The sequence below is a fragment of the Homalodisca vitripennis genome, chromosome 5 (assembly GCF_021130785.1).
Source record: "Homalodisca vitripennis isolate AUS2020 chromosome 5, UT_GWSS_2.1, whole genome shotgun sequence".
Taxonomy (NCBI): domain Eukaryota; kingdom Metazoa; phylum Arthropoda; class Insecta; order Hemiptera; family Cicadellidae; genus Homalodisca; species Homalodisca vitripennis.
The window spans coordinates 106,638,780-106,653,504 of NC_060211.1; the positions used below are offsets into that span (position 1 = coordinate 106,638,780).

General features: G+C 33.1%; 1 protein-coding gene across 1 annotated transcript; it reads right to left on the bottom strand.

The window, feature by feature from the left end:
• Positions 1-665: 665 nt before the first annotated feature.
• LOC124362664 (probable pseudouridine-5'-phosphatase) lies at positions 666-13,870 on the bottom strand. The gene is made up of 5 exons (XM_046817359.1): positions 13,715-13,870; positions 7,604-7,693; positions 4,206-4,424; positions 1,323-1,555; positions 666-1,079 (listed from the first exon to the last, which is right to left on the bottom strand). Exons 2-5 carry the CDS (start codon positions 7,659-7,661, stop codon positions 900-902), a joined length of 690 nt encoding a protein of 229 aa, XP_046673315.1. The 5' UTR covers positions 7,662-7,693; positions 13,715-13,870; the 3' UTR covers positions 666-899.
• Between the last annotated feature and the right edge of the window lie 855 nt (positions 13,871-14,725).

Sequence of the window (14,725 nt, forward strand, 5' to 3'; positions counted from 1 at the left end):
GGGTGCAGGGAAGCTGGCCATTTTATCAGTCATTCATTTATTTCATTATCATAAAATAATAAGTGCCTTCTTCTAGCTCCGGCTCTAAAATGTTCAAGGTGTAACCACAGTTTAGTTACATTCACTGCTTAAGTCTCCAAATGGAGATGCGCCGAACTTTCTTTGGATACTGCCTTCTCCGATCGGAGATGTTAGCAGTGAATGTAACTAAACTGTGGTTACATTCACTGCTAACTTCTCCGAATGGAGATCCACTGTACTTTCTCCGGGCACAGTCATCTCCGATCAGAGACCTTCATCCATTGTTTTCTCTATACGCTAAAATGTTTAGCATCCTAAATGGGTTTCAATATATTTGGTAGCAGTGAAAGTGTTAAACAGAAAATTCTTTGGTGTCATCTGCACATTTCACCTATCTCGGGTCTAGACTGGTTGGGAGTTCTCTTTTGGTTATTTTAACAAATATTTTTTTGTATTTCAAAAATTGAAGTAATGTTGAAAACTTTTCATTAGTTTGTATTTTCTTTTCCAATTCAGTATTTTCTTATTGAAGACATTTGAATTACCCAGTTTGTTTTAATACTAGGATTTACTGTATTATGGTTACAGATACAATCTTAATAACGATGTTACTGAGTATGGTACACCAATGATCAAGTCAAGAAGAATACCAAACTGTCTGTTTTATAATAAAAATATGTAATAAAAAATGCATTCAGCAAGCATATGGTAACCGTAATGTCTAACAACTTCTAACAAATTGTTAATGACTAATAAATCATGACTGCCACAATTTGAATTATCACAGTCTTGCTGTATATGGATGAAATAGCCCTCTTAGAGTTTATTGTGCCAGTACACAGTTGATTTTATCAAATGGATACTACATTAACTTAAAATTATTTTTCATATGAAGGAAGCCCGAAGATTTCAGGTACAAAATCTTCTAAGGATTCATACACTATAGTTGCTTTTTTTCGCTTCTCTTCAGACACCAATGCCTCTGGAACCATCACCACTTGCATGCCGGCCGCCCTAGCAGCTAAGACACCATTGTAAGAGTCTTCAAACACTAAGCACTGTAAAATAATAAAATAATTACAATATCATTAAAAGATCACCTTTTAATGTTACTTTAACATTATTTGATTTATATATTATTTATTTTACAGTTATATTATATTATTTTCACTATAAATTGTTCTTTAGTCAGAATTCTAGTAACAAAAATATTTTTGTAACTTATTTTTAAATTCCTACCTATCACACACACACACATCTACTATGCTAATGGTAGAGGGAGAGGCCATGGGGATTCTTACCTTGTTCGGACTTGGATTATCAGGAAACCGTTTAGCAGCCAAAAAGAAGATATCAGGGGCAGGTTTACCGTTGACAACCTCTTTGTCAGAACTGCCCATCACTATGTGGTGAAAGCAGGACTTAAGCTCTGAGAACCTCTTCAGTTTTATCTCACATGATTCAATGCCACTGCTTGTTGCCATTGCCAATGGCACACCATTTTTGTGGAAATGGTGGACTAATTTCTCTGCTCCTAAAATGTAATACTATTTCAATTATTTGGTAACAGTCTATCCTTCTATGATAATGAGTTTTCTTTGGTTAGAGTTTAATTTTCACAATTATTAAAGATTTAATGGTTAACAGGATTTTTACAGATATTTGGTATTGGTAAAGTGCTGTATATATTTGATTAGGCCTACCATGTTTTATGAAAAGATCAATTTGAAAGTAAATTTAAATTGGAATTGTGCTACAGGAATAACATGGTTTTGCAACTTCATTTGACACATATTATGTATGATAACAGGGTTCTGTGTAAAACGAATATATTGAACATTCATAGATATCTAAACTCTGAACATCTAATCAGGCCATTACTGTACACATTGAACATCGTCCAACATTTAAGTAATTTAGTATTCCTGCATAAAAAATTCTCAAACTGTAATCCCTTACAGTGATAAGAAATGAGTTGTTAAATCATATTCCCCTTATAAACATTCTGTACATTTAAAATTAAAAAAATTATCTTATCATAAAATTATAACAATAATATATTAGTGATGTATATTGCATGTACACTAATAATAATACATTGGATTTAGATTACAACGTTATCTTTAGATAACACTAATATTAATTTAGGTACTCCAATAAGCACTCTTACTAAGCGTTTCCTGATAAAAGTATAAAGAGTTTAATAACTTTTAGAATTTATAACCAATGAGTTCATATTACAATGTTTATTTTCCATTCACAATTTAACCTGTCATAGGTGAAAAACGTTTTCAAACAACAAAGATTGTTGGTGCTGCTTGCTGTAAAGCCAGGTGACCACACTTAGACATTAAATACCCTGATCCTCTAGAAATATTGTGTCCCAGCTTGAAAATTTTTTTGATTGATGTAAAGACAAAATAGACTTTCAAGTAAGAGATGGTATCAGAAAGTACCTGGACTTTACATGCCATATTTTTTGGGCTGTAAAAGCCGGCGTTGTCTCTGCAAGGTAATAGCTTCTCCTGCAATAGCACAGAGTCATTCTGCAGAGTTTCGTTGTTATGAGTGGTAAGGTTATATCTACAACTTGTGCTTTGTTGTTGTGTGTTATTATGTAGTGGTTTTTTGCGATGGCTGATGGCTGACAAATTCGAGCAATGGGCTTGCATTTAGTTTTGCTTCAAACTTAAGAAATAACCAACGGAAACTTTTGGAATGCTTCAAGAAGTTTTTGAAGAACGTTCACTGAGCAGAACACAGGTTTTTTAGTGGTACACTGGTTTCGAGGCTGGCAGGACTTCAATTAAAGATGATCATTGATCAGGACTGCCTTCCACAAGTACAACAGATAAAATTGTTAGAAACACTCGGCACCTCATTCATGAAGACCATCGTCAGACAATAAATGACTTATGTAATGGTGTCAGTATTAGCTATGGAAGCTGTCAAGAAATTTTAACCGAAACTCTACACATGCATCGAGTTGCTACAAAATTTGTGCCCCGGCTTTTGACTGTTGATTACAAACAGTGACTTGTTGATGTGTGCAGTGAACTGAAAGAGACATCTGAAAGTGACCCCATATTCATACCCAGGATCATAATTCGAGATGAAAGTTGGTTTTATAACTATGATCCAGAAACACAACAGAAGTTATCAGTGTGGAAAGTCCACAATCACCAGGACCGAAAAAAGTAAGACAAGTGAGAAGTGCAACAAAAACAATGCTTGTGGTTTTTTTGACATTAAAAAACATGAGTTTTTGCCACCTGCAGTTACAGTGAACTCTGATTTTTATTGTGATGTTTTAAGTTGTTTGAGGGAAAATGTGCGTCAAAAAAGGCCCTATTTGTGGAAAGACAACTGGCTTCTGCATCACGACAACACTCCAGCTCACGCTTCCATAAAAACAACACAGTTTTTGACCAAAACAGCACGGCTACCGTTCCACATAATGCATATTCACCAGGTTTAGCCGTTTGTAACTTTTCTCTCTTTCCATAAATGAAAAAGCATATGAAAGGATACTGTTTTGACGGTGTTGAAGACGTACAAAAAAAAATCACAGGAAGTTTTTGTCAGCTTTCTGGAATGGCAATTTTTTGACACTTTCCACTCATGGAAAAAATGCTAAGTTTGTTTTATCAACTCAAATGGAGCTTATTTCTAAGGGGATAACAGCCAATATTAGCCCAGGTAAGAAAACAAAAAATAGCAGACCTAGTTAGGGAACTTTCTGATACCACCTAGTATAGGCTGTCAGATAGTTATACACAGTCTCCGAAAAAGAATGCCAGGATTTAAAATGGATGTTACTTAAAAAACTATTCATGATAACTATAGATTCAAGGTATGTATATATATATATATATATTAAACCTTTCTTTAAAAACAGTACAAATTATTGAGATGTATACAATAACTCTACGAGTAAAAAAATATCACTACAGTAATTATTAACTGATTACAATAAAACCTGGTACAATTTTAACATGTCCTAAAAAATTTTAGAAGTCATCTGAATTCAATGAAAAATGTTTATTTATTTATGAAAATAGGACATATCCAGCCCACAGAAATTACAATGAAAGGACACCCTGTTGGTTATCTATTTAACCTTTGAATCGGAATGGTTGGAAGAATATTTCATAGAAGCAAGACATTCTCCACTTGTTACATACCTGGTTTTAGCTCCACATCTGAAAGGGTTGGTACTATACAATTCATGTATTCTTTATTAAATTCTTCTACATCCACTGGTAGTTTCAGCTCTTCCACCAATATTCTGACAGTATCCTGTTCTTTTGTACCCATGACCTTGAGCCTAACTTCATCTGTGTACACTTTGCCATACTTTTCCAATAGTAAATCCAAACTTTTCTTGTAGATTGTTTCTGAATCTGGAAAACAAATGCGATTAGATTCATGATCCCAGATCATTTATTTATCTTAAACATACAATATATGCAATGAACACTTTCACTATAACAATCACAGGGTAACAATTAAATTGTTAATTAAATTAATGCCTATTTGAATCAGTACTAGAAAATACATGTAATAATATATTGCAGCTGCTGAAATTTGTTAGCAGGACTTTTTAGCCCTGTAGAGGGAGTATCACATTCTTTTAGATCGGATCCTCAATAAATATGAATATTTTCTTAATTAGAGAACCATGAGCTTCCTCCTTCTGAGTACCTTTTAATGGACTCATACAATATCAGGAACCAAAGTTCTTCTAAAGGGCAGCCTATTGGCATGCATTTAAGCCTCAAGGACCTTTTGCGCACCTCAGAAGTTCACCTTAGTTAGTGTGCCCGTTAATTTTTTATCATATGTTTTATTTTCTAAATTAACAGTTTTGTTTATTAGAATATTTTTATGAAATTGTTGTAACTCAGCTTTGTTTTATCCTTTTTTATAGTAGCTCAATTGTCTTTAATTAAACCGAATTTCAGGTAAACTCTTTGTATTATAATATTTCTTACACCTCTATTCCGTTAGCGGCAGTGTGTCTTGCAATGCGGACCCAGTTTAAATCTTCCAGTGCGCCTTCTCACACAACTCGTTTACACAATGTTTTTCACAGTGCACCTCCTATTATGAGACTTTTTTGTATTGATTAATGTTGTTTAAATCATGTATACTTGTAAATAGTGTAACAAAGTGTGTCATTATTGCTTTATAGTGTTATACAATACAATAAAATAATGTACAATAGTTTGTGAAATTTTTGTATAGTGTAATATTGTCCAAATCATAAATACATGTAAGCACTGTTAATTATAAAGGTAAGAAACAGACAAGAAAATATGAGAAAGACTTCTGGGCAATGGAGATACATAGATAGCTAGAGAACGGGAGAAGAAGAAAATCCAGGAGCATCCAAACACCAATTGTTCATAGATACCACACCGATAGACGTCTTGTACCGGATCATGACATTGAAGATTAACTGAATCAGTCAACGAGGACTGTGCGATGTTGTCCACACTTCTTGGTCCCCGCTGTGCGACCAAGGGTGCTGTGCCGTGCAGCAGATGACTTGTCGCGACGGTCTGTCCATTTTATTGGTCACCGTCAATTGCACTCTTTCATGGCCTCTAATTTAATATATTGTTACTATTTGGCCTACTGAAAATTTAGATTTTTGAATATTGTGTTGTATGTAGTGTATTACCTTTGTGGTGTGTACACCTATGTCATGTTAGTAGGCGAATGCAGACCTATTGTAACCTGTATTCTGTAGTTCAGTTTTAATAACCAGCGTTGTGTTTAGTTTTTTATTAAGTGCATGTTTTAGAGTTAGTGAAATTGACACACATGGTGGTTGTGATTCCTGACTTACACAAGTCACAACACTCTGGTATAATTTGTTTATTTTAACCTAGTTTGTAATTATGTGTTAGGTTAGTAATTTACCTGAAGAAGAGATCAGATTGCTGATCTCGAAACGTAGTGTTACTGATTTTTTGTATCACTGAACGATGGCAAATCTCTGGAAAAATCCTGTTTCCTTCACAAATGAGTACAGTTATTTGACATTTGATAGGTAAGACTTAGTTACATTCTATTGGGCTCTTTTGATACTCAGTTTTGTCAGTTTATGTTATAATTTTGTGTTAAAAGTGTCTTTACATCATGTCTTTAAAGTACCCTTGTAATTAAAATACAACAATTTGTATAAACATATACATATAGAAGAAAAATATAAACCATGTTAAGATGTGTACATGGAAAAATCAAGATACATGTGGAACTTTAATTATCACAATCAGAAAATGTATAATATGAAAATTTTTCTGAACCAAAGTTGAAATGGTATTTTTTACTATTATAACAAGATAAAGTTCAATGATGGAGTATGTCTCTGTGAGGGATTTGGTTGAGCAGGGTGATATATCGGGAATGAATTAATCTATAAAATTTAAATTTTATATATCTTGCTTCCATAGGGTCAATTAATTGCAAAATTCTTCTTCTGTCTGTGAGTGGCGAACTCCTACCTTGCAACAAACGAGGTTTTAGTTCAATCTTTCAGGTATTTTGCTATGTAAAGGTCCAATAACACTGCAATGAAATGTTACCAACCCTATCAGCATATATTAAAACAATACAAATTGTTCTTACCAACATTTTATTTTACATCAAGAAAAAAAAATTAAAAACCATTTAAAGAACTAAGAAAGACAATAGCAATGGAAAAATGTATAAACACTCAAAAATATCTGGGCATAATTTTTCCTTTTTTAGGAAATTTCAATTTAAGCTAATTTCAAGCTAATTTCAATTTAAGACATCATATGGCTGTGTTTCACCTCCTTGTTTGCTCAACACTTCATCAACGCAGCAAAATGTGTTGTTTAAAAAGTAAAAAAACTCTTGTTTTTGAAATTTATATGACCATTGGGTAAATGCTCAATTTATATTTACCTTCACAGTGGGTACTTAACGACCTATATCACTGCATCAGTCGAATACGGAACCTGATATAATATAAGGATGCTGTGTTTTGTAAAGTTTTGGAAAACATGTAAAGAACGTGCTGAAACATTAGCCTGATTAAAGTGACAACATTTTATAGTCCAAAAGTCAGGATGTTTTCGCCACACTGAACCTCGTTTGTGATGTCGAACTAAGTAATATTCTTTAGTGATAATCTGACCCTCAGTGTATATTCAAAATGAACTACTTAACTGCATTAAAACACATGGCCTTGATTTTTTTATTGGAAAACTTGAGGGCATTTTTACAAGACAGCCTATCACTCAGTAGGCCGACATAATTTCTTTCTTTTTTGGTAGAATGTAAATATTTCTTTTCTATCTATTTCTATTTTGTATCATTGTCTGTGTCTATCTGTCTGCAGGAAATTTCGATAATGAAATAAGCTGCAGACTGAATTCTACAAAACATTTCGTTTTAATATAGTTATTCATTATTTAATGACATATTGTACTAAATTTCTGTTTGAGTTTTCATACAAAAGGTTATATAAATTCGTACACTATATTATATTGTATATGCACAAATTATGTTAATCCTTTAAAATTGGGAAATGTTGTACACAACTTACCTATTAAGAGGCCATCCAAATCAAATATTACATGGGTTACTGGTGTAAATTCAGCCATATTATTCCCTGGATATCTTTTCAGCAATGAACCTAAAGAATAGCAATATTTCATTAGCTTTGCATCAGTTATTCATTTGACATTTAAAGATAACTTATTCCATTAGGCAAAAAAATTATATTTTAGTTACATCAAAGTAATTTTATGAGTACATCTATGTAAAGTACTCACTAGAATTGCCAAACAATACAAAACCTTAAAAGTGCTATCCAAAACAAGCACAGAGGAAAATTTTTATAAAAAATGTTGCTTTTGCATGATAATGCCCGGCCTCACACGGCAAACCGTACACAAGAACTCTTGAACTTCTTCAACTGGGAAGTTTTTTTTTTCATCCCTACTACAGTCCTGATCTTGCTCCAATTGATTTTCACTTGTTTTAAAAATGAAGGCCTGGCTAGCAACACACTGGTTTGATATTGATAAGGAGCTCCAGATATGCATCATTAAGTGGCTGAGATCACAGGTGGCAGAATGCTATGACACATGAATTTCAAAGCTTGTCTACCGCTATGACATTGCAAACTACAGGCCTATCTCTGTCCTCCCGATAAAAAGGTGCTAGAAACAATTCTAAAAACTCAATTGACAAATTTCTTTGAATCTCACCTGTTGGGAGATCACCAACATGGCTTCAGAAGAGACCGCTCTACCACCACTGCTCTTCTGTCTTTGTCTGCTGAAATTATCAGGGCCTTTGAGGATGGGGATTCGCTGGCCTTAACGCTATGCGATCTGAGTAAGGCCTTCGACTGTGTGCCTCATAGAATCCTACTTGATAAGATGAAGAAGTATGGAATAAAGGAAATTGCTCTACAGACCCTGGAAAACTACTTGGAAAACAGATGCCAGATAGTCTCCATCAGTGGCGCAACATCTAGTAGCAGGGAAATTATGCACGGCGTCCCACAGGGCTCCGTACTAGGACCATTGCTGTTCATCGTCCTAGTTAACGACCTCAGACTAAACGGCCAGGCATTACTTTTTGCCGATGATACCACACTGGTCTCAAGAGGAAGGTGCACAGATGAAATTCTCAGAGATGCCGAAGATCTACTCTCTGTGGCGAAAATGTGGTTTGCAGCAAACAAGCTTAAATTAAACGAAGATAAAACCCAGCAGATCTTGTGCACTTTGAAGCGGACAAACCCGGAAGATAATGTGGAGGCTGTTAAGCTACTTGGTTTTTGGCTTGATCCTAAGCTGGATTGGAATCAGCATATAATGCAAATCTGCACAAAGCTCTCCATGGTAGTTTTCATTCTCTGGAAACTCAAATATGTAATTACGGAGATATACCTTGAAATTGTGTACCATGCACTTTTTCACAGCCTCCTGTCCTACGGATTGCTTCTCTGGGGACATGCCCCTATGTGTGGTGAGGTATTGCTGCTCCAGAAGAAGGCTATGCGCACCCTAACATCTGCCAAACACCTGGACCACTGTCGTCCGATCTTCAGACGACTGGGAATTTTGACAGTATATGGGCAGTACGTCTTAAACTCGTTGTTGTACGTAAAGAATAACCAGCAGAATTTTACTCAAAGACAAGACGTTCACAACTACAACACCAGAGGAGCAAAAGCGTTGAATATCCCGAAATGTAGACTGTCAAAGTCCCAAAAGTGTTTCCCCGTAGAAGCATTGAAACTATTTAACAGCCTACCTGAAGAGAAAAAAGCGTTGAACAGTTTAAAGTTCAGAAGTGAAATCTACAACAAATTAATAGAAAGGCCTCTCTATTCACTCACTGAGCTGGATGCGACGCCACTCTTCTAGTCCCACCTTCCGGGATCAACCAAACTGACGCAATCTATCTGGAATTCCAGTCATCGATGAAGACATCAAGTAAGTATGATAAGTGCCTGAATTTGTAGGGTTAATTTGTAGAAAAGTAGTACTTTAGTCCTTCTTTCACTTGTATATAATAAAATATTTTTCCTGTACTTGGTATTTTTAAATTCCAAAAAGTTTCTTACTTTCTGAATAGCCCTTGTATTAAAAAGTAGAGTTACATCAAAAGTCATTCTGTTGTAAAAACATATTTTTGTAATCAATAAATTTAATAAATATATTGATCATATTGTTGTCACAATCTCCATTTTTTTACAAGAAATACCATTAATGGTAATACACAAGTGAGATAACACTTATAATAATAGACGTGTGGAGTACTTAGTAGTGGTGGTGCAATTCAGATTATTTGATTCTTTTAATGACTGAGTTGATACACTTAGTCCACTTAGCCAAGTATATGGTATGTATAATAAGTATGGCTTACTAACCAGTTTATGTAATGAATGTAAAAAAACTTTGCGATTTATAATTTTTATGTATATCCAAGTACACAGAAACATATTAGTATAAACACAGTGTAAGTTTTTTCAATATGTACTGTAAACAAATCAAGATAAAAAAGGTTAGAGTTTATTACTTTGTAGTTAAAAAAGTCAAAGTCAAGATCAAAGCAATACACATCTTTTGAACAGAAAGTATTACACATTAATGTTTCACGTCACTTTATAGTCATCCGACAGATTCACTTATATTTTCTAGAAAATATAAATGAATCTGAGTGACAATGATTTAGGTGAGGAACTCGTGGATGACACTGATGAAGATCACGATTTAGTCCCAGGTACAGATAATGATGAATCCGATGAGGGTATTGGAATAGTAAGTAGGAATGCTTTGATTATACATAATGACCAGCCTAGGCCAAACACGACCCTTACATTAACTTTATTGGTCCTGAATCTTCTCATAATGTAAGTTCTACTCCTAGCCCTAGAGGGATTTCTACAGTTTTACCTATTGCTTCTCAAACTAATCAGGGTAGGCCTATTGGTCCTGAAAAATTGTGAAATATTGTCAATCGAACTATGAACAGTGGCTTTGACGACAATTTTTCGTTTCATGAAGAACGTGGCAAACCATAAGTAAATATTTTTTCCCAAAATACAAGCCTAGACGTATGAATATGATCGATTTTATCCAATTTGTTTGATCTGTGTTATTTGCAATAAGAAAAACTGTGTATAGAGTGATACTCCTCAAGGAAAGTGATTAGCTTATGACTTTTACCAAAAAAGCCTATGCAAAACCTAAAATTTAAACTTATCCCAAATGGCTGTAACTTCAATACTTCTCAAGGTAGGGCATTGACATTTTTTCCATGGTTTAGAAGTAGTAGTTATTTGAAAAAAATCCCTTAGTTTAAGCTTTTAATATGTTAAAAAAAATTAAGATTATCAAATCACACTTACAAAAAATCAATTTTAATTTAAACTTTTTTTGTCAAATAAATTTCTGATAGGCTACATTTTTTCTTTAAACTATGGTTCTAATAGAGCAACACACAACACAAATTATGTCTCTAGCACAATAAATTAAAAAGTTACAGATTTAAATTCGCAAACAGGTAAAACCAACAATTTCTACTGGTTCCTAGCATAACCCAATAACTACTACATATACAGTTTTACTACATATACAAAAAAATAAATTATGGAGTTAAAAATTTTACCCCGGTTTTTTATATCACAATTATCAAACTATATTTAATTCTTTAGGGTCAATCCAATTCAAATCACTCAGTCAGTGTTGCTCAATTTTTTTTTAATTTTCCTGACTCTTTTATTATGGATTCTCTATGAGTAGAGAACTTTAACAAAACTCCGCTTGAAAAAAATCAGTTGCAGATGGAAGAGTTAGACATAAGTTTTAGTCCAAACTTGTAGAACTCATATTAATTTGAATGCAACATAAGAACTAATGTATCAGTTGACATTTGACAACGGGTTTTAACTTAAACAATATACTTGTATAATATACTAAAATATATTTTTAATACATGAACATTTTCAACTCAAGTATTGAGTATTCAACTCATTTAAATATAGACTAAGTTAATGATTTAAAACTCTAAATAATAATTTATAAATTTAAGCATCATTTAACTTTGACAATTGAAATCATATTATGCCTATATTTGCTAATTTAGCATTGTATAAGTGTATTAATAAGATAGTGTTTTAATTTAAATTCATAGCTCTATAATTTAAAACATAGCTGGGTCTGTCATAATTTTATGTGGGATATTCTTATTAGTAAAAATAACATTTTATACAATTTTCACTTGTTTTCATTCAGTCCCTTTTCAGATATTAACCAATAAAAATTGGCATTAAAGTGTTTTAGGCCATCTTTTAAAGGCTGAAGAAAAAAAGGAGTTTACTATCAAGACTAATGCTGTGCTGGTAGTATTAAGAGTACTTAACACAGAAATAAAATGTTATTAGTGAGTCTCTTTTCCTTCATAAAACATTATAGTCTTAAAAATTAAGGACATTCTTGCAGAGGTTTTAGACAAAGAGTTTGACTGACTTTCTTCATGATAGGAAAATTAAACTTATGTCTTTTCGAAAGTCATTTCATACTGAATACACTACGATCGAACTTCTTTAGTAAGTCGTTCACTGTTCAGGCATGTCACCTCTGGAACTCTCTTCCTGATAATATCCGTATTATAGAAGGTCGAGCTCGTTTTGGTGCAAAGGTCAAGGACTTGTTGCTGGGCGGTCTGTAGGGATGACGGGTGGCGGTGCTCGTGGCATGCTTGTGGTCAGGCTGTGTGTTTGAGAGAATGAATGTAGCAATAACGATAAATTCTTTAAAAAGTAAACTGTTAATTTAAGTTTTAATTTAACTTTGTTGTAATGTTTCTACATATTAAGCTGATCAATTTTATATTTAATTATTACATAATATGTAGGCTTATATATTTTGGTTAAGTTTTAAGCATTTATTTTAATTTAAAATTCAATTTGTTATTAGTTAAGGTCAACATTCAATGTACATATATATCTGTATATTATGTGAGGTTGAGTGGTAGAGAGGGCTAAATAGCCCTAACTCCGCCTCTTAAATAAAGGCATATTTCATTTCACTAGTTTTTTTAAATTATTCTGATATCTTAAAAAATGATTTCACAATAACATTTTCTACAAACCCCATTTTTTCATTACATTCATGAAATCACCATTTTAAAGTGGCTGACAAATAAAATATATGGCTTTTAAATTTTTCAATTGGAGTTTTGTTAAAGTATACTCATAGAGAATCCATAATAAAAGAATCAGGAAAATAAAAAATTTTGAGAAACAAATTTGCCACTGATATAATAAACCAATAATAATTAATTTGAACAATACATTTAATCATCTGCACCAACTTTAGACACATTTTCATATTCTAAACAGAATTTGTTCTACTAGCAACTTCTTGTAAATAAAAAAGATGGTTACATTTAGAAAACTATACAAAACAACACTAAAAGACACTGTGCCTTCCTCCGTTTCAAGATGTTTGTTTTGATGTTACATATTCTTTACTATTCACATGATATTTTTCCTGTCACCTGCCTTTAAATTTTTGTTTGATTAATGGTTATGGATTTTTTTTATTATTTATGACATTACATACTTGTCTAAAATATTTCTACTAATTTGTAATGTGACTTTAATTTAGTAGCCTATTTTATATAAGTTGAAATCGATTGATAGTTCTGTTATTCGATGATTGTAATAAGCAATATAAAATCCGGATGTGCTGTATCATACTCTGTCCATCTTAGCTAACAAAAATATTGTGGGCACTAAGGATGAAATTAAATGTAAATATTTTATTGCAGCAAAGTAAAATACAATAATGTATTATTCAGTATGTATATTTCAAATAACAATCAATGTACATCTTATACATGCATTACATGAAAGTGAATGGTATTAAATTAAACAAATATTATGTCCATAACCATAGATACTGTAGAGTTCCACAATGAAACTATTTAAAATGCCTGAACTAAACCCTTTCAATTATCCTCTAAGTCTAGTCTATTTTCGGCCAATCCCTAGAAGGTTAGAATATTATTCCTTGAAACCTACCGTAAATGTCTAATTTTAATTCATAATTTTAAAATATCTTAAAGGCTCAATTTTTATAACAAAAAATTTCCAATTCAATTAACTTATACATTTAACATATTTACAAACCTTATGTCAATTTGTATCCTGAATCAGGAATTTTGTATAAAAACCAATCAGGAACAGGAAAACCTACTGTTCCGCTTCTCTTCTCTGGCTTACTACTATACTCACACACTGCCACTAGAAAGTGCCACTGCCTTTCATCATACTAGCTAGCCCGACCTCAACCTTCCACTTGACCGAGTTATTTTTTTCAGGGTGAGTAAGGTAATACTCATGCAGGCTTCATAGTATCTCATGCCACCTCAAAGTACAATATTTGTACCGTGCATTGTGCATTATCACCCGATCTTCTAGCTCCTAATAACTTCAAAGTTTTTTTTTTAATTCCTCAAATTGATTGCTTCCAAATTGATAGAATTTCATTTCGGAGCGGTTTGGATTTAGGAGAGGTAACTTAACGACATTTTAGCTTGTAAGAGTCGCAACAAATTAGAAGGTTACGCTAGTCCAAGTATTTGTTACAAATTTAACTGACAAGGCTTTCGACAAGGTCTGGCATAATGGTTTACTCTATCTAGCCGTGCTACACATTCTAAATTTGTATATCTGGATGGGAAATCATTCCGCACAATAAAGTTGTGTGGATGGATAGCTATCTACTTTAGGACCGTTTGATGACAAAGTACCGCAGAGTAATCTCATGTACCCAGTTCTTTATATAGATTATAGTAACAAAATACAGCTTATTCCAGTGATAACGTTATCACTTTATATCGATAACTCCATGTTCATTTGTTAAAGCGTGTGGCCTGTTGGAACTAGGACTGTAATACATTTGTAGATGAACGAACCTTCCTCATTACTCGAAAAGTGGCAGATAGCTATCAACACAGCACAGATTATTTGTTAACAGCAAACGCCATTTACAATCCCTTTTTCAATTTTGGTAGCTATGCACGGTGTATATTACACATATAGGTATATATGCATATCCTGTGTTTTTATATTGTAAATATTTGCTATAGTTAAAATCAATATTACTTAGGAAAACTGCTAGTTGAGATTGTAATGTCT